General features: G+C 33.9%; 1 protein-coding gene across 5 annotated transcripts in view; it reads right to left on the bottom strand.

Annotated features, from left to right (window-relative positions):
* Nucleotides 1-19,857, bottom strand: part of ATP13A3 (ATPase 13A3) — a 78,684-nt gene that overhangs the window by 15,783 nt on the left and 43,044 nt on the right. For all 5 annotated transcript variants that reach the window (XM_033129210.1, XM_033129220.1, XM_033129223.1 and 2 more), the window contains 15 exons: nucleotides 19,101-19,217; nucleotides 18,515-18,532; nucleotides 18,269-18,422; nucleotides 18,041-18,161; nucleotides 14,867-14,991; nucleotides 12,845-13,020; nucleotides 12,217-12,339; nucleotides 12,058-12,137; nucleotides 11,386-11,428; nucleotides 11,188-11,297; nucleotides 10,866-10,962; nucleotides 9,883-9,955; nucleotides 7,779-7,956; nucleotides 6,299-6,486; nucleotides 1,123-1,211 (listed from right to left, as the gene is read on the bottom strand). In XM_033129210.1, coding sequence (XP_032985101.1) covers nucleotides 1,123-1,211; nucleotides 6,299-6,486; nucleotides 7,779-7,956; nucleotides 9,883-9,955; nucleotides 10,866-10,962; nucleotides 11,188-11,297; nucleotides 11,386-11,428; nucleotides 12,058-12,137; nucleotides 12,217-12,339; nucleotides 12,845-13,020; nucleotides 14,867-14,991; nucleotides 18,041-18,161; nucleotides 18,269-18,422; nucleotides 18,515-18,532; nucleotides 19,101-19,217 — 1,692 coding nt within the window. The remainder of the gene's footprint in view (nucleotides 1-1,122; nucleotides 1,212-6,298; nucleotides 6,487-7,778; nucleotides 7,957-9,882; nucleotides 9,956-10,865; nucleotides 10,963-11,187; nucleotides 11,298-11,385; nucleotides 11,429-12,057; nucleotides 12,138-12,216; nucleotides 12,340-12,844; nucleotides 13,021-14,866; nucleotides 14,992-18,040; nucleotides 18,162-18,268; nucleotides 18,423-18,514; nucleotides 18,533-19,100; nucleotides 19,218-19,857) is intronic.

Raw genomic sequence — 19,857 nt, 5'->3', positions numbered from 1 at the left:
TTTACTGCTATATTTGCAGCAATAAATACATAATAAATGTTGCCTGTACCTGGGATGGACCATCCCCACCCCACTCTTTGGTTCACCATTACTCATTCCCACACACTAAGAGACATGTTCAAGAAATGTTTGCAATAGCTCTGTTAATACAGGAAAAGATGATAAATAATCCAACTATTTACCAATGGAGAATGGAGAAATGAATTATAGTATAATCCTATAGTGGAATACTATATAGCAGTGAAAATGAAATGCATGTACCAACACGGATGAATCTTAGAAACAATGCTGATGGCAAAAAGCAAGTCACAGAAAATACAGATAGTAAGATATTATTTTCATAAAGCTCACAAGCAAGAAAAACTATCTTTTATGACTTCATACAGGTAAGTTTATAATGAAAAGCAAGACAATGAGGTAAAAAATTAGAATGGTGGTTCCATCAAGGCACTTGGAGAAAGGTACATGATAGTGCCTTACTGGTGTTGGTAAAGCTGCGTTTCTAGATCTAATGATAGATTCATGGGTGCTATTTTATTACCATTATGCTTAACTTAAATATGCGTGCATATTCTTTTGTAGACAACAAGTATTTCATCATTCATAAAGGTTTTAATGAAAAAAAGTAGGGAGAAGTCAAAGCACAGTGAAGAAGAGGCAGCATGTACAGACTACTCAAGAAGTAGGCTGGTAAGGGACAGATCAAATAACAGGATCGAAGTTTTTTATTTTTAAAGATCAAGGGACATTTGTTTGTAGACAAAAGGAAATGGAACCAGAAGCAAAGACTGAAGAAACAGGGAAGAAAAATAACAGGTACAAATCAATAAAAGCTGCTGTTTTAATTATGTTCTTTATTCTTTTTAGGGCATCTTTGGGTTAACAGAACTGCATCTTAGAAAATTCGGAAAGGATATCCTGGAAAAAAGAAATGTGGACAGCTTAGTCTTTTTCTCCAGTGCCATGTAAGAGCAGAGGGATAGATCTGAAGCCCTAGCAAACATCCCGAAGTCTCATTTGGCTGGTAAATATCACATCATGCTAATGTGTCATTTGCTGTTACTGTGCCAGGTACTAGCACTCCTCAGACAATTAGTAACAATTGATGTGCTTAAGCCTTACCTGAAGAACCTGGTCAATAGAGGCAACTGGATGCAACATGATGAATAACATGAAAACATACAAAATAATCACAGACACAACAAAAAGATCTGAAAAAGAAAGTAGAACAATTAAATTAGGAAGTTCCTTTAACTAAAAAGGCATATAATAACAACTTGTATACTGTCGATACTGTCAATCCTAAATTTGGTTTTGAATACTGAATGCTTCTATTTAGGTTGGTGAAGTATACAAAGTATGTGCTCGGTGTTATTTCCTAGAGTATGGGCATCATTCAGGCCCGAAGGATTCATTTACGTGATGTGAAAACAAACAGCATTTATAAAAAAAGATTGACGTTTATGGACATTTATTTGTATTTTTCCCAGATAGATAGCTACTTTGTAAGACAATCAAGCCAATATGTAATTCACAAATAAGAGACTAGATACACTCTGTATGGCAAAATGAGATTATCATTTAAACATGTATGCAATGACAATTATTATTGATTGTAAAAATGTTGAATAACATTTATTCTCAGTATTAGGTATGTTATAATCCTAAGTAGAAGCATTCTAAGTTAAATGTAAACATATTACTGTTAAGCGAATCCCACGTTTTCATTGACTTCCCCTGTTAAAATATTTCTACAGAAAATGTTAGCTAAAACCTAGAAACTGAATTGATCTATTATTTTAAATGTGGGCTACCCCAAGGCTTGCTGTGCTAGCTAGAAATAGTACGTCTCATCCAGCAGTACTTTGTATCACTTTCCCAACTACAAAAATAAAACTACCTGCTTATAGCCATTTTGTTAACTAATTACATGCACACACATGCATGTATATAAGCATATCCTTATATAATGAGCTACAAGGTGCAGAAATTTCCCAGTTATAGTGATAGCACCGAATTCTTTTTCCTTTTTTTCTTCAGTCTGGATATTTATTTACAAGTTCCTACTTGAGGTCGGCTTCAAACTCAAACTTTACTAAGACCACATATAACCAAAAATTTATGATAAAGCCTTCAGATTGGATAAAGGAGTTAACATCCTATTTTATGGACAGTAAACAAGGGGTCTCAGTACTATTATTAAATGTAGGAATCATTTGTAAATATAAACTTTGTTAATGTCAGTTCAAAACTATAGGCAAATATGTACTATTCTATAAAACAACATTATACATATATGTATATATCTGAGGTGCCAAAAAAAATGTATACAAATGGACACTTGGGTCAACGCTGCTTAAGCAGTAGATTGCCATAATCAGAAGTGTCTTGATGCTGATGGTAACCACTTTGAGCACCTCTTGCAATTGCATAAGTCAGACGTGACTTGTATTCATCTTTTGTTATCAGTATATATTATTAAAATTTTAAGTTTTCTTTTCTTAAAATGTGTATACATTTTTTTGGCACTATATATATATGACATATATATATATATGTTTATATATATATATATGTGATATATATACCACACATAATGTGGCATATATACATATATGTATACATATATATATATAGTTTCATAATACATAAGTTAGATAGTCATTCAAATAGTTGTTATGGTCAGTGAAAGAAAAAGTGTTTGAGAAGTGCTAGTTGGAAGTACAGAAACACACAAACAAAAGAAGACAAACTCAGAAAAAGGACAAAAAGAAATGGTCAGAATACAAATGCCAGAGAGATGTGGAGACAGGAAAAGTTTTGTTTCAATGAAGTAACAGCCAATGTTGAACGTTGTTCAAATTCTATTGCATTTTCACAACTATAAGCAAAAATAGATTTGCAATCTAGTTCCTGACATGTTGCCAGAAGAAAAAAAAAAATTTACTCAGGCTCAGAAACTTCTTACATCTACTTCTATCCACAGTGTTTCTCAAATTTTCATCTGTCTGCTTCCTGGAGCCACCCTCTTTGATCACACCTCTAAAACTCTGCCAAGATCTCCATGTGAAGGAGAAAATAATTGAATCATTCCTTTGTTTAGCCATGGGAGAAAAACAGGCACTATTCAAATAAATTTGATAGGGGAGGTGTATGGCTGGCAGATTTCTATAACCACCCAAATGAAAAGACCAATAGGATTTCAACCAGAATGGAAAAATCAGGTTTTCATTTTAGAGAAGTATGAGTTTCTGGTGGATTATGCTCTCAGTTCCTGGATTCTCCTGGCATTGTCAGTGATTTCTTCGTAATCCTACTGAAGTGCAACTATTATAATACTTTTCACCAGAAGACAGTTATCAAAACAAATACTGTGTTGATGGTGATTGGAGGCCAGGACAGAAAGTCCTTAAGTTAGAGACTTAGGTTATGTTTTAGATTCTGCCACAAAGCTATATGAACATAAATAAGTCATTCAGAGTAAAATTATTTTAACTATTAATATAAAACGAAGATATAATGAGGATCCCATAGGAAAGAGTAGATTTAAGTACCTAAAATGCAAAGTAATATGTAAATTCAAGTTATTATTAAATATGTCCGAGCTTATGGAGTCACAGATTTGTTAATGATACCAGATCCTTTTTCGGGAATATGGTACCAAAATAAGGCACCATAAAGGATTTCCTTCATAGCCCCCTTAGTTAAGTGACTCAAAAATAAAACCTTACATAGAGTAAAAAAAAAACCCAAAAAACCCCACAATACTCGTTTATGGCTCTGATATGTACTTCTCTTGTTCCTTCTTCAAAAATACTACCTGGGATCTTCTAACCGTAACCACAAATTTAGTCTTAGTATTCCTCTCCCCCTTCCTTACTCAGTTACTTGTCTTATCCTGCAAGGCCTCCAGGTGTCTGCTCCCATCCATTCAGGCACAGCAGATGGACAAGAAAAAGACACATAGGCCCGGAATAGGACAGATACTGGCAGTTCAGTATAATGCCTTCACAGACTGAGAAAGCACATGGATTTCACAAGCAGTAAATTGTAGAAATCAAGTAAGAAACTGTAGCAAAAATTGAAGCCAAAAATCACATCTAGTTAAACGAGAGTGCAAGAATTTAGTCCATATCATCATGGCCCTTGAAATGATACCACAGCCAAGCAAGAAAATATAACTGCGCTAAGCTAAAGTTGAAAATAGATAACCAGAGACTGAAATTAGGTTTTATTCAGAATTCAACTGAACCAGAAGACAGCAAAAAACTCTAGTGAGAATGACTTAAATGCCTAAGATTGAGATTAATTTTTTAAAATAATAATCTCAAAACAGATTTAATATATTACATTGTTTAAATACAGAGAATGGCAACTAGCAAGTTCTACAAAGAACTGTGAACTGTCTGTTCTATAGGAGAAAATGAAAAGCTGTCAGCTCTAGTAAAGCCTTAATCTTTCCCCACTCATTCCCTCTATATTTATACTTTATATTGTATATTACTTTATAGAGTTATACTTTGTCATTTCTTATTTTCTTTTCTACTTTTCTTTCTTTACTCATCTGTAACAACTGTATTCGAAGATTAGAGGACTCCAATGACAAACAGACATGATGCAAAAATTAGCAAAATATGCATCTGTTGCCTTTACTGTTCCCACTGTATTTTCTGGGAGGCATGTTTTATGACAGCATGCACTTTTTTTTATCTACTGATAGACATGTACAAGCTACTTAAAGTAAGGATAAAGGTTTTGTGGCTATTTTCCTGCTAAAATATAATTTTAATACACGTTTTAAAAAAAAAAATAGTCCAGTGGTAAACAATTGAATTTATTATTTATTCAGGTCGATTTGAAATTAAGTGGGATAATAAATAACATATACTTATAAATAAATATTATTTATAATAATAAATATAAAAGATATACTTTAAAAATAGGCAACAAAAGTCTCTCTCTCTCTCTCTCTCTCTCTCTCTAATTAGAGAAGTATGGATAGGGTGGATTTACTTACATCTCTAAAAATAACTTTCCTGATGTGGCTATCTTGCTTACCAACTAGTCTGAACACCAGTTTTCTTTATATAAAGAAAGCATTGCTTTTGGATGGATGTTTTAGCTACCCTTGGGCATGCTCAATTATTTCCTTGAAATTTAAAAACATTAAGCCAAAAATAAAACATGTATATCAATGTTAATTATTAAGTTCACCTTACAATAACTTTAATTATTAAAGGAAGCCCTCTTAGGAGTATAGTGATAATCTTCTATAGAAGGCACTTGTCCCTCAGCATGGTTCTAACATGATTCTCAGTAACATAGTTTCTGTTTGTTAGATAGGAAATAGTTCTTAAAAAAAAAAAGGAGGACAGATTTCAATATTATTGATATTTATATTTGAATAGTCTTACCTATCTAAAATATGAGTATAAAGTAATAAAGCCTGCCCTACAAACCACATTAGGTAAAAGTAAAGAATAAATAAGGTACGTGAAAATGCGTTGTAAACTCTAACATGAGACAGAGGTTCTAGTAGTTGTTACTCCTATGACATGCCAAAATCTGTGACCTAACATTTTGCTCAGCTGAACTCTGACATTTCTACACAACTATAGCAAAAAAATAACCATTTTCCACTCCAAGATACTGCAAAATCTGGTTTTTCTTCTATATGAAGAAAAAATTAAGTTATTCCATACATTGATTAGTATATTCTCGACTTTCAAAAAAAATGCCAACTTATATATAGTAACTGGCTTTTATACAGAAACCCTAATTCTGATCAATAAAATGCTATCTCCTATTGCCATAGGCAGGTAAGTCTACATAGGTACATGTCTCTATTCTACTAGCTCCTTCTGTGGTATGCAACAGTGACAGATGTGAAGAATTCCAGGTGAATACTGGCTGCACCAGCGTCAAAAAATGAAGACTAGACAGCTCGTGCTGCGCAGACCACCCAGAAGGAATGTTTAACACCCATTGTTCCAATTGAGAAACCTCTGTTCTTGCTTCTGTTTCTAACTCTCTCTGCAATGAGTTGTAAAAATAAAAGTTGGAGCCAGAAGTAAAATGATGTGAAAACCACGAATATTTAGAACTGGTGGCTTTAATTTTAAAGTTAGGGTGGCACCTACCATAAGAAAAAAACAAGACAGTAAACATCTGAAACACTAAGTTTATTCTATTTGTGAAGATCTATTTTACTTTGGAAAGACAGTTTTAACTGTACTCTTCTTACATTATTTGTAAAGAAGGGAAGTAGGATGGAAATCACATTAAATGCCAAACTTACAATTCTTGTAGCAAGGTTGCCTGAAGGGTTTTCCTTTTGAAAAGGCAATTGCCACTATGAGGTACTGAAAACTGGAGATAAAAAACACTGTGGTATTTTCATAATTTTGTATATTATGTGGATCAAGTTCGGTTTCATTGTACAAATGTGAAGAATTCCAATATAAGCTTCCTGTTGTATTACAAGCACTAAAACACACAAAAAAATTTTATATTACTAAACACAATACCCATTTCCCAAAAGAAACCAACTTTACCTTAACTGCCTTGAATCACTATTATAACATGAACAGAAATAAGGTGTACGGCAAAAGATCCAACAATATTAAGGTAAAATATATGGAACAGGTAGAAGGGTATTAAGGGTTTTTTCTCTAGTCACATTCCAATCAGTTAAAAAATTAGAAGAAACTTCATTAATTAGTAAACCCCTCTCACTTTTAATAAGCCCCTTTCACTTTTGAATTTTTGACAATCATTTTAGCATAGTGAAGGTAAAACAGATCTTGGGTTTGACCTCAGCTGTACCACTTTTTAGCTATAATTGAAGAAATATTATTTAATTTCTGAGCCCATGGGCTGACCTGTACGTGTGGATACCACCTACTCCATCACAGGGTTACTGTGGGGAATGAGTAAGATGACTTGTGTAAATACTCAGCAAAGCACTTGGCACGGAGATGGCCCTCAATATTCTCTAGCTTTGGCTGTCTCATCTCTACCTCCAGGTGGGCAGGACTGTCAAACATATATAGAACTAAGTGTGAGAAGTCCCCAGTGCCATTACTAAAACATCCATAAGCATAGTTAAGTGGTAACAAAATGTTAAGTCTGCTACAAATAAGCTCTGGAAAGATTCTTGAGAACTATTCCTTTTCATGCACAGCATTTGTATGTACACATAGGCAAACAGTAATGTTAAATTTCTAAAACTTTTAAAGACAAGTACTCTCCCCAAATAAGCAAACCAAATGTTTGCATATGAAGATTTTAATTCTACCAAATTACCTTAGTGAATAGCTTGTATGTTTAATTACAATAATGTTCTCATAATTTGTGGATTGAAGAACACTCTACCCATAAACAAATAAGCATTTATTACTTAAAAAAATCTTTGTTTAGATTTTAAAATGTCATTTCTTAAGCTGGGGTCAGAAAAGTTAGAAGCACCAACATTCTGGGTTTAGACGAGACCCTGGTGATTAATTTCAGCTTTCTCACTTTACAGATGAGGAAAGCAAGGCTCAGTAGCAAATTAAGAAACTCGTCCAACGTCCCCATCTCGGCAGTGATTACTACATCTTGCCTGACCACCTTTCTACAAACAGGAGTTATCATGATATAAAGTCAAATACAGGCCAAATTATTAAGTGTTTAATCAAGCTGCATGCAAAACATTTATATACATTTTTACTTATTTTTACATGTATGTTATGTTACACAGACTTTACACAGATTTTTAAATGGATTGACCAACTTACTCTGAATGTGGATGCCATACTTCATACCAAGGCTGCTGCTTGACCCAAAAAAACCCCAAAGATTGAAACCCAATGCAGATGATGATCTGAGACAAAACGGAAAAGAGAAGAGCTCCCGATATAAGACCTGAAGGTGGTCTTTGTGCCACAAGTTCCTTCCAGGCAGGATTTAAACTCACTATGTTAAAAAGAAAAAAAGGAAATGTTTGTATCTACGTTAATTTGTCATTATAAGATACATAATCAGATTCATTTAGGAACTGAAAAATTTTGTTTTTGTCTAACGAATCTTTAGTATGAAAAATGTCCAAAAATCAAGCCAGATGTCCATAAATAATCTATTAAAGTAAACAATTTAGGCTTTTCTAAAAATGACAACGGAGCACTTTTTACATTAGTCTATTAAAATTCAGAGGAAACACTAGTACAAGTAAAAAGAATACCAAATATGAGCATATAAACTAAGATTAATTACCATACTTATATATTTAACTAAGAATTTATTTCTGAATCTTTAATTGCAAAGCTACAGTTAAAATAATACATATTTATTTCTTCCTCTTAAGACATTAACAAAGATTTGAAGAGAGATGAACATACCAGTAACATAAAAAAGGGCTTTGACTGTTTATTAAGATGGTATCCACCAAGTTTCTCCACTGTAAAGTTTCTATTTTTTTCTTTGTAATGAATAAATAATTTGTATACTAAGACTGTGTAAAAATCCTGTTCCTCATCAAATGTTCATTCACTAGTTTTAACATCCACTGAAGACTGTTGAAATAGTTCATTCTCACTCAACTAATGTGATTTTTGTCCCCCAGGGAACATTTGGAAACGTTTGGAGATACTTTTGGTTGTTACAACTGGGGGAGTGTTAGTGGAATCCAGTTGGGTAGAGGCCAGAGACGCTGGTAAGCATCCCACAATGCACAGCACAAGGATTTATCCAGGCTAAAATGTCAGTAAGACCAGCGTCTTTCCAAGGTCTAAGTTCATCATTCATTCTATATTTATTAGTTAGCATATTACTGTAAGGAAAAGCTTTCCCTTCCCTATCTACCTACCTACCTACCTATTTATTGCCAGTACGGATTTATAAATTTTTATTTGATTAAATGAGTCATATCCCATTACCATCATTATTTATTTTGATGTTAATATCACCAATACTGGAACAATTCAACATCTGTGTCTCCTTACATGATGGACCTAGAAGGACACAGCATCACTTCTGTGATATTCCTGCCAAGAATTCACAGCCTGAGTCTAATGAGAATACATCAGACAAACTCATATAACTGGTCTATCTTCTTTCATAAATGTCAACATCAACAAGCCCCAAAAAAAGGCTGATGCAATATTCCATATTAAAGAAGACTAAAGAGAGAGAATAATTAAATGAAATTTGTGAGCCTGGATTAGATCTTGGGCTAGGGGACTATAAGAAAAGATATGATATAAAGGGCATTATTAGGGCACATGACAAAACTTGAATATGGGCTGTGGATTAGATAACATTGTTCAATTTCCTGATCTTTTTATTTTTTGAATTTATTTATTTATTTATTTATTTTTTAAATTTTATTGGGGAATATTGGAGAACTGTGTTTCTCCAGGGCCCATCAGCTCCAAGTCGTCCTTCAATCTAGTTGTGGAGGGAACAGCTCAGCTCCAAGTCCAGTTGCCACTTTCAGTCTTTAGTGGCAGGTGGCACAGCCCACCATCTCATGCGGGAATTGAACCAGCAATCTTGTTGTTGAGAGCTCGCGCTCTACCCAACTGAGCCATCCGGCCACCCCTCCTGATCTTTATAAATGTTTAATTATATAAAAGAATGGTTTTGTTTAGGCAATATATACTAAAATATTCAGAAGCAATGGGGTATGATCGCGTAAACATTCTCAAATATTTCAGAAAAGAGGGAAGAGAGAATAAAACAAATGGGGCAAAATATAAGAGATTGGAAATAAAAAAGAATATTTACAGGGAATCAGGAGACGTATGTACAGTGTTACAATTGTTGATGTAAATTTACCAAAGTTTAATAAGTCACATCAGAATTTCATTTGCTTTGAAATCAATAACAAAACAAAATACTCACTTGTGAATACTACTACCAAAATGATTGCCAGATCAATGAAGAGGAACTGGAAGTCTCCTAGGTTACTTAAGACCTAAAAAAGTAATTTTAAAAACATACTTAGTTTTCAGGAACTATTTTTATATCATTTACCCCTGTTTTAGTCCCCCCCCCAATAATAACTTCAAAATGACACTTGGACCTGCTTAAAAAGTAAAATACATTTGTCTTTCAAATCAGTGAAATATAACATATATTAGCAAACATTCAATTTAATATATTAGTATATTAACATAGGAGCATGGGCATCTCCTAAAAATTCATTCAATAAAAACCTTTTAAAAGTTTCTTGGCAAAAGGAAAACATAAACTTTTACTTACAATATTCAACATTCTTGGAAATTAGTATCTTGCAGCTTCCCTAATATCTAATACCATCCCACCTCATATTTTCTACAAGTGGCAAAAAGGTATAGTTTTACAAAGACTCCTTGGGATGTTACCAATGTTCATTTAGAGATAAATCTAGAGTGAGATCACTTCAAGTATAAAATCTGATGGAGTACCTATGGACACCGTTTAAGCCTTTTCTCCAAATGCATAACACCCTACAAACTATTGCTGAAATATCTTTTCTCATTCTGGCCTTCTCCTGTAAATGTATAGCAAAGTTAAGTACCACTCTGAAATATGTCACAGCTTGACATTTGAAGAGTTCTAAGAAAGATGTCCAATCTGCACAAAAGGCAAAAAACAAATGCAATCATCTTTTATTCACAAGGCTTCAGCCACAGTGGTCAGCCTTCAGGAAAATGCTATTCCAGATTAACGAGATTTTTCAATGTTACTCAAAATACAGTAAGGTAAAGAAAAATTTACAGATGCTACTTATGTAAGTTCCATAATTAATGGATGCAGCATTCAAAATCAAACATACATACTCAAATCTTAACTTAAATATCTTAACACTAAGTGCCATCTCTGTAAGCAATGTCAGTACTCACGGAATACAGTAGAGTAACACTGGAGTACTGTATAATGCTGTACAAAGCCATAAATTTAAAGACACAGAAGGAAGTCATTAAAGCAGCACGGCCTTCCCTGTGAAAACAAATGTTGTCATGTGAATAAAGGCATTTTAAACTCCTCCTCCAAACTGCAATTATATCTTAGCTGAACATCAACATTCAACAGCTAATAAGTTACATATCAAATATACCAATATACCATGAAAACAAATTCATATCACTTTCTATGATAATTTGTTTCCTATATTATTAGCGCAAACTACAAAAAGATAATGGGAACATTTTCAATGTGCACTACCTGATAAGGTTTGGCACACAGGAAATACTAGGAGTTTTGGAGGTAAAAGGAGATGCCACCGAAGCCTCGAGCTCTGATAAGGAAATGCCTCCATGCGCCCTCTTCAAAGCCTAAAAGTTTGAAAAAGGTGACTCGTTAAGTTTTGTGACTGTGACTGAGGCTAGAAAAAGAACTATAAATCACAAAAATTATACTTACACCACAATCATTTGCACCATCACCACACATCCCAACAAAGTAACTAAGAAACAAAAAATGCGTTAAAGTTTGGATTAATTTCTTAAAAATACACAATATTTAACTTAAGCTTTCTCCTATACAGTATTATGAGGAGCTAACAGACCAAGATTCCCCCAGTAAAACTAATGAATCTTTTCATTACAATAAGCCACAAATATATTGCATTGCAAATAGGACCAGCCTACAAGTCAAATGATCTGGGTTATTGTCCTACTTCTGTCATAAGATGGGCAAATCAGTTTATCATTTTGGCATCTCAATTTCCTAAACTTCAGAGCAAAATACTTGGGCCTGTTAAGTCTTTAGTACACGTACTTTTAAGGCTATCAGTAAAACATGAAACATAATTATTAATTTCACCTCTTAAAAACATGAAACATAATTATTTACGAAAACTATAAAGTAACTTCTATCAAACTGATCTGAATGAACTCTAACACAGATATTACTGGAAAAGAAATTGTGAATATTTCACTTTAGCTAAATAAATGAGCACATAAGCCTCTTTTAAATAGACACTTACAGGCATCACTTATTTTATATACATGAAATATGACTTACTTTTCTGGGTTTGAAAATGAAACTACAATTCATAAACACACATCCACACATACACACAGCAATACTTACTCTACATTTTGCAATGCTTCTACTAATTGTGTCTTCTGATCGGGTGCCATACGAGCAAACACCGTGCCATGCAACATCAACTGAAAAAAATATGAATTTCTTTAAAATACTATTACAATGTACTCATTGTGAACACATTCATAAACCCAAATCACTAACCTTAGGAACAAGGTCTTGAAAATGCTCCAATATCACTGAAAATGATTTTCCATTCATTGCAAAATGATAACGAGTCACCTGAAGATCCTCTAAGCTATCATGGACCAATTTAATTGGAATTGCCTGTGTATACGACATCCGGAACAATTTTAAGCAGCCAAATCAAGTAACACAATCCTACTTTAAATATATTTGATACAAAACTAAATTCTCTCAGTTGATATTTTACGCAAGACACTGAAAATTTAACATTTACTGAAAGTAAAATTCAACTTTAAGGTAATCTTATCTATATTTATTTGGGGGGAAAAAAACTTAATGAAGGCTAAATATCAGCTTTAATTTGAAATGATCCATGAACTGAATATTATGAACCACCTGCATTATTTATCACTACTTTTAAAATAGAATAAATCTTTGGGATTCTTATACTTTAAAACTGTGCTTAATTTTGGCTAACTATCACAATTTAAACACTGATATTCGTGGGTCTAATGAATCAGAACCGCTGAAGAGATGGCCCAGGCCCCCGCTTTTGTTTACTTTTTGTTTTATTGTATTTTAATGCACCACTTTTTATTTTTTCAGACTAGCAAGCTTCAAAAGGGAAAATTCATCCTGACATTACCTCGGAGTCAATAGCAGACGAACTACTGCACTGTGTTAGGGTGTCTGCATAATGCCAATTTATCTTGGCAACTTTCCCATCCTTTGGAGGTAATGCTTCAGCAATAATAACTTTATCCTGAGGTAGTATCATTCCACAGTCTCTGGCCACGGAGACAGCAGTCAACATGTTGTCACCTAAGTTTCAAAATATTGAAAATATGTTAAAATTAAAACGGAAATGGAAATGTATTAAACAGTAAGTATTTACTGAGAATCTACTATAGTCCTTGTGAGTGGGCAAAATGGAGATAATGTATGATCTTTACTTTTGGAGTTTTAACAATAACAAAATTAGGACATACTTATCAAAGGAAGCCTCAAATAATTCAAGCACATAGTATATACTAAATAGTCAAAACATTCTCACTCACATTTAAAGCCAAATATATTCTCAATCTTTTTGAGTCATGCACTAGTAGTATCCACTCAACACCAGGCACAATGCTACATACAGAGCAGGCGCTCAACGAATATTTGTTGAAATAACCGAGGAGTGACTGGTAGTCTATATAAGAATACTACAGTTATATCACAGAAAAAAAAAGAATGAATTACAAAAGCAAGATTATACAAAACAAAAAGCTCAGCGAGATAACAAGAATACAATCTTTATACGATGTAAAGAGAAGCAAGACAGACTACCTCTCAGTCATGAGAAGGAAAGAACTGAAGAGCAGCAATGTCAGGACAGGATCAAGAGAAGAAAATATAAGCTTACAGGACAAGCAGGCAAAGGTCTTGGGAACCCACTGCTATCAGAACTGAAAGGCAATATTATTTTTTTCCCCAATTCCCACACACTATTTCCAAGTGTGTCTTCCTGTGACCAGACAGACCCTCTTTGGGACAACAAAGCCATAGTCTGTCATGGCAGGGAAAGAGGGGGGAGAGAGAGAGAGAGAGAGATGTAAAGTGCTTTGGAGGAGTCATTAGAACCAAGAGTTTGCTGGGATGCTAATAAATTTAGTAATTTGAGCTATACGATAATAAGTATGCTATTAGATAGATCTCAGATTCTAAAGCATAAAAACGTACACAGGCCATTTCCATGTAAGTGTTGCTGAACACATAAATGCCATAAAATGAGTATCTTTTTTTTTTTAAATGAGTATCTTAACTCTGATTACCTACTGAGAAAAAAATACTTAGAGCTGCCACAATTTCACACAGCTAAGGAATGACAATTATCTAATATTACTAACAGTACAATACTGTGTGTTTCCCCGAAAATAAGACCTAGCCAGACAATAGGCTCTAATGCATCTTTTGGAGCAATAATTAATATAAGACCTGGTATATATTATATTATACTATATTGCATCATATATCATATCATATCATACCACATTGGGCCTTATGTTATAGTAAAATAAGACTGGGTCTTATATTAATTTTTGCTCCAAAAGACTCATTAGAGAGCTGATTATCCAGCTAGGTCTTATTTTCGGGGAAACACGGTAAAACCAGGAGAATCATTTAGATGCAATAGTAAAAAAAAAAAAAAAAAAAAGAGGCTATTTTCATCATTATGCATTCAAGCGATAATGTGTACTATCTTATACATAAAAAATGTTATTCTAACAAGTGTCTATTAGTCATTTTCCATGCATCTGGAACTGTTCTAAAACTGTAGAAGACCCCAAAATAAGTAAAAGATAACTCTTAACCCTCAAGAATCTTATGTTCTAGTACAGAAAACAAATCCATAAATAACTAATACAAGGTGAGGCACAATAAGTGCTATTAGAAATACATAATTAAAGAAAGATAACAAGGAGCAGAGTTTACATTTTTATAGTATGCCCTTTGCTATTTTACTACACTTTCTATAAATAGAATGCTAGACCTCAAAAGAGTATTGCAAAGTCACCTTGTATCTTGAAAGATATTCAGAGCTGAAATAGGGCAATGTAGGATGGGGCCAGTATGTAATATGCTTTTATAACCAACAGATCATTCTGTGTCCTTTATAAAGTCTAACCTGTAACCATGACAGTGCGAATGCTGGCTTTATGCAAATCTTCAAGTACTGCAGGGGTTTCTTGTTTTAATTTGTTCTGCATTATAATTAATCCCAGAAAATCCATGTTGTTTTCAATGGCATCTCTGCAGAAAGACATTTTAAGACATTACGGTTTAGTCAAGAGAACGAGTATTTTCTCTTTATATTGATAAAGCAATTTAAAATATCCATAAATCATAAATTAAAACATTTTACATGCACAATAAACCATAAATGTGTGTGTTTATGAGTTCAATATCTCAAAAAATTTAAATCTGGAAAAAGAATTCCCAAGAAATACATTTTGAAATTAAATTTTACCCTTTGAAATGTGGGGCTATAAGGATCGTGTGGAAATGTCCAGTTGGTACTCCACATCCCCAGGGGGTTCCTGGAACCAATCCCCCATGGATTCCGAGGCAGAACTGTGTATCTTTGTAAAACTTGTAATACCAAAGAATGTTCATCTTGCAGCCTACTCACCAAATGAAGAAGCATAAATAAATCTATTCTTTACTCTCCGCCATACAACATACTCTAATTTAAATGTTAAGAGAAAAGGAAAAAACTATACCATAAGCACATCTGATATAATTATACTAAATTCATGATCAAGTCTTTGATGAATTTTATAAAACTGTTGATCAAATTCTTGATCCTGGAAGTGTGATCTAAGAACTACTAGCAGTCCAACAATGAGATCTCCGCAAGACCCAGAGACGGGTCTGTTAGCATATTTATTCATATTCAATGGTTACCAAGACGCCATTCCTTCAAATGGTTGGGTGCCTACACTGCACCAAGGACTCCGCCAGTCATCGGGAGGTCAAGGTGAAAAGACGTGACCTCTACTCTCAGTGTGCGTTTGTGGGGAAACAGACATGCAGGGAAAGCAACGCATGCAGAGATGAAACGTGCTTCAGCACGGTGACGGGCATGCTCTGTCAGTGACGGCTGTGCTGTTAGAAATCTCAAGCTATCAAATTATATCACACAAATGCTGTTTTCAGTGTAGAAAGGGGACTTGGGATTAGAGACCAAAATTTCAGACTTGCAATACCAAATGGATTTTCTACACAGAATTCAACAATAAAGGTCCTGTAAGTACACAGCTAAACCTAAACATCTTAAAATACAATTTAGAACAATGTGTGTAAAAGGGATTCAAGAATAGTTAAAAAAACTTAATAGAAATGATACTGCTGGTGGCAACAGGAGAAACAAGCCTTGAAACCTGAAAATGCATTTCAAAGCACGAAGCTGTACAACTGTGAAACTACGGGGTCAAAAGCACTGCAGCTATTTTCCTATGAGGTACTAATAGTTTCTGGCTACAGCTGGTGTCCTAACTTTCCTATGAATGATGCAGGTCATTTTTGCCCTCTAATTAATGAATAGTACAACATTTAATATGAGATAAAAATGGTTCAAGCTGTAAGAAAAATGCCAAAACCTGTTCCTAGAAGGCAGAATGGAAACATAGAGAAGGTCTTGGTTGAAGGATGAGGATGAAGGGAAGTAGAGAGAAAAAACAGTTGATAGGGAGGGACAGGGTATCCTGGGCAGAAGGAAGAGCCTATCCAAAGGCAGGGAAGGATGTCTGAATATAACAGGCTCAAGAACTATAGGCAATTCAATAGTCTTTGAGGAGAGAAATGGCAAAAGGTGTAGCTGTGGAGGAAAAGAGCCTAATGTGCTCTTCACAGGAGTGAGGATATAGAATCTTACATTTGTGGCTTCCGATCATCGATCATTTGGTTATCGCTTTTTTTGGAAATGTTCATGCTTAGACCACATCCCCCAGATACTCTGTTTTATAGTTAGAATTCCTAATGTAGTTTTTCCTTTTAGTTATTTGGCTATCCACTCCACTCCTTTAGTGCTAATTCAGAAAAACAGTATTGTACTATAAACATTGTCCTATCCTTTTTACTTAACTTGTGTGGAATAACTAACAGAAGTACTAATAGTCTATAATTTAACCACCGCCCTACTGGTGAATATTATGTTATTTACACTATTTAAACATGAACTTGTGCACATGTAGAAATATTTCTTTAGGTTGGATTCCTAGAACTACACTTGCTAGATCAAATTATACAAGCAAATTTATATGTTGGTAGGTGTATGTTGTTACAATTTCCTCAAACCTTCGCTAACACTTGCTATTATCAATCTTTCCAATTTTGCCAACCTTAAGAGTGATGTCACATTATGGTTTCATTTCATAGTTTCCCAAGAACTGAAGTGTCCTATCGTTTTCATGTGTTCACTGACCATTTGTATGTTTTTTCTCATGTTTACCTGTTTGTATAATTTGCCCATTTTTAAAATAATGTGTATGTGCTTTGTTTTCTTTCCTAATGCATATCCCTGATTGTGAACTTCTCTAGTACGTGATGGTGAGCCATTTATAAGAATTCCAGGTAACAGATTGGTATTAGATCTGAATGTTGAAAAGTTCTCTCTGGAGGCAGGGTAGAACACAGGTTAGAGAAAGACTAGAGAAAAGAGCTGAGTCCCTAAATTAGACAATGGCAGTGGGAATAGTAGAGAAGGCTATCTAACAGGCAGAATTAGCAGCAGTTAATGAATATTCCTTTCTGCTTACAAAATGCTAGGTATACCATGAAAAATTCCTAAACAAAAATGCTATCCTCCAGCAGGAGGTCTGTATCAGTTACAGTAAAAGCAACAATCCTTGAATGTAAAACCCGTATCTATACATGGAAGTAAATGTGATGCTGGTAATGTCGTTTGACCTTTGGGGTGGAGGGTAGGTAATTGGTTACTGTGAGTCATGATACTCCGACTAAGTTAGTACTTGGTTCCAATCTCTAGGAAAAAGCAAGTTGATCATTTGGGAAAAATAAACTATAGAATTTGGTTTATTAAAACATAATTGTGTTCCTAGAACATGCCTGACACATAGCAGACACTCAATAACTATTTAACAAATGAATTAAAAATAGTTCCAAAGAGCTGTACTTTTACCTCAGTCACCTAAAACAAACACTGCATTATGTGTATCTGTACAAATTCAATAAATATTTAATAAATACCCAACTAGATACAAATTATTGTATGGTACTTATATAAACATAAAGGACACATCACTGAAAAAACTCTAGAAAAATCATTCATCAACCTTACCTGCTAATATTCTGTACTTTATGCCATGTCAGTTTTGACTCCAATTTTCTGTGTGCAAGAGCAATCACACGGAAGCCCTGTTTGGTGTAGTCCTCTAAAACTTTTTCAAAATCAACAGGAACTGTTTAAAAGGAAAAAAATAAATGTCATTGTTGGAAATGCTCATACAAGCTTATATAAATGAGAATTCTTATATAGAATTTTATTCAAAGCCAAGTTGTTTCCTACCTGTTTCAGGTTTACAAAGACTGGCAATGACCTCAGGTGCTCCTTTCATGTAGGCATCCATTTTCTTATCCCCTAGCACCCTTGCAACCACACTCATACGTTGCAAAGCAGAAGAAAATGGGAACTGGCGAACAATTCCTATCTCATAAATAGCCTACATAATTTCAAAAGATGCACAAAGCATTTATTATTCTTTAAGAATTAAAACAAATATACTTAGGTAACAAGTAAACACTGCTCACTTACTGGAAGTTCAAACAGCTCCTAAAAACAAAAAAGAATAAAGAAACAATATAGATTAAATCCATTAACATACTCAAATTAAAAAAAAAACTATACATCCACAAAATATTATTTGGAAAACAGCAAGAAACTTCAATTATTTCAAAGTCAGTTTTCAAGATCAGCTTCTCCACCACCTCCCATTTTTAAAATGTATATTCTTGAATATTTTCAAAGTACTAAAATAAACTAAGGGGAACATGTTTTAAAATTCACCTAAAAATAAAATCTCTCACATATTCTTTTTAGTAAATTCTAGAAATACAGGTACAATTTAAAAGGATTAATCACCATGTCACCATGTATGTAAATCACAAGGCCCTAAGCTGCTCAGTAAATAGGAAGGAAAAGTAATGGTACCGAAAAATAAATCTCAATATTTTACAAAGAATGCCTGCAGCACTCCAGGTGTAGTTTCTAATAAACGCAGTTAAAAATTCATATCTGCGTAAGAGTTAAAGGACATATGATTTCATCTTCTAGTTACATTTCAAAGTGAGAGTTAAATAGGAGCATCCACAGTATAATCTAGCTTAAAGTGATTTCACACCATTTCCTGGTTTCCTGCAGGTGTAGATTCAGGAAGCAGTTGTTTTGGAGGACGAACCACAGTGGGCATAATTCGATTATGAAGGGCTGTTTCCTCTTCAGTTGCTTCTTCCAGAATCTGAAAGGAAAATATGCAACACATTGCTTCATAAAATTTAATGCACTAGTTCCATTTTTAAATGAAACATTATGGCTATTTTCGGTGAAGTTAAAACAAACTTCGTGTCCAAGAAATAAACGAGCACTACTAAATCATTAATATAAATAAAACAGAATGTAAACAAAGCTAGTTAAATTCATGGGAGAGAAGAGGCAGAGGTTAGAAGTGGAGTAAAGAAATAGAGAAAAATTTCTCTAATTTTGCTCCTACAGCTTGTTAGCCTCAGAAACTAGTTCCAAAAAAACTAGAAGGTTCTTACAATTCCAAAATTTTCAGTTTATCATCCAGGGATTCTTTTCTAACAGGGTAAGAATCAAAAGTACACAGAGCTCAGATATGGTTAATAGAACCACTAGGTCAAGAACACACTGAGGTCCAAAGATGTGAGTTAATTGTTTCAGCTTAAACATTTTTACTTAGGATAACACTATCTTATCCCCTTAAAATTTATTTTGAAACATTTTTTGGTGAAAACATTCAAACAAGAACTTGTATTAAAAATACATATACATGAGAAACAAACTAATCCGATTCTATAAACTGGAGTAATCAATCAATGGGAAAATGATGGGGAAGGAAACTGTGTCTAATTAGCCAA

The sequence above is a fragment of the Rhinolophus ferrumequinum genome, chromosome 2, assembly GCF_004115265.2.
Source record: "Rhinolophus ferrumequinum isolate MPI-CBG mRhiFer1 chromosome 2, mRhiFer1_v1.p, whole genome shotgun sequence".
In the NCBI taxonomy this organism is placed as follows: Eukaryota; Metazoa; Chordata; class Mammalia; order Chiroptera; family Rhinolophidae; genus Rhinolophus; species Rhinolophus ferrumequinum.
This window is presented reverse-complemented; position numbering and strand designations above follow the sequence as displayed.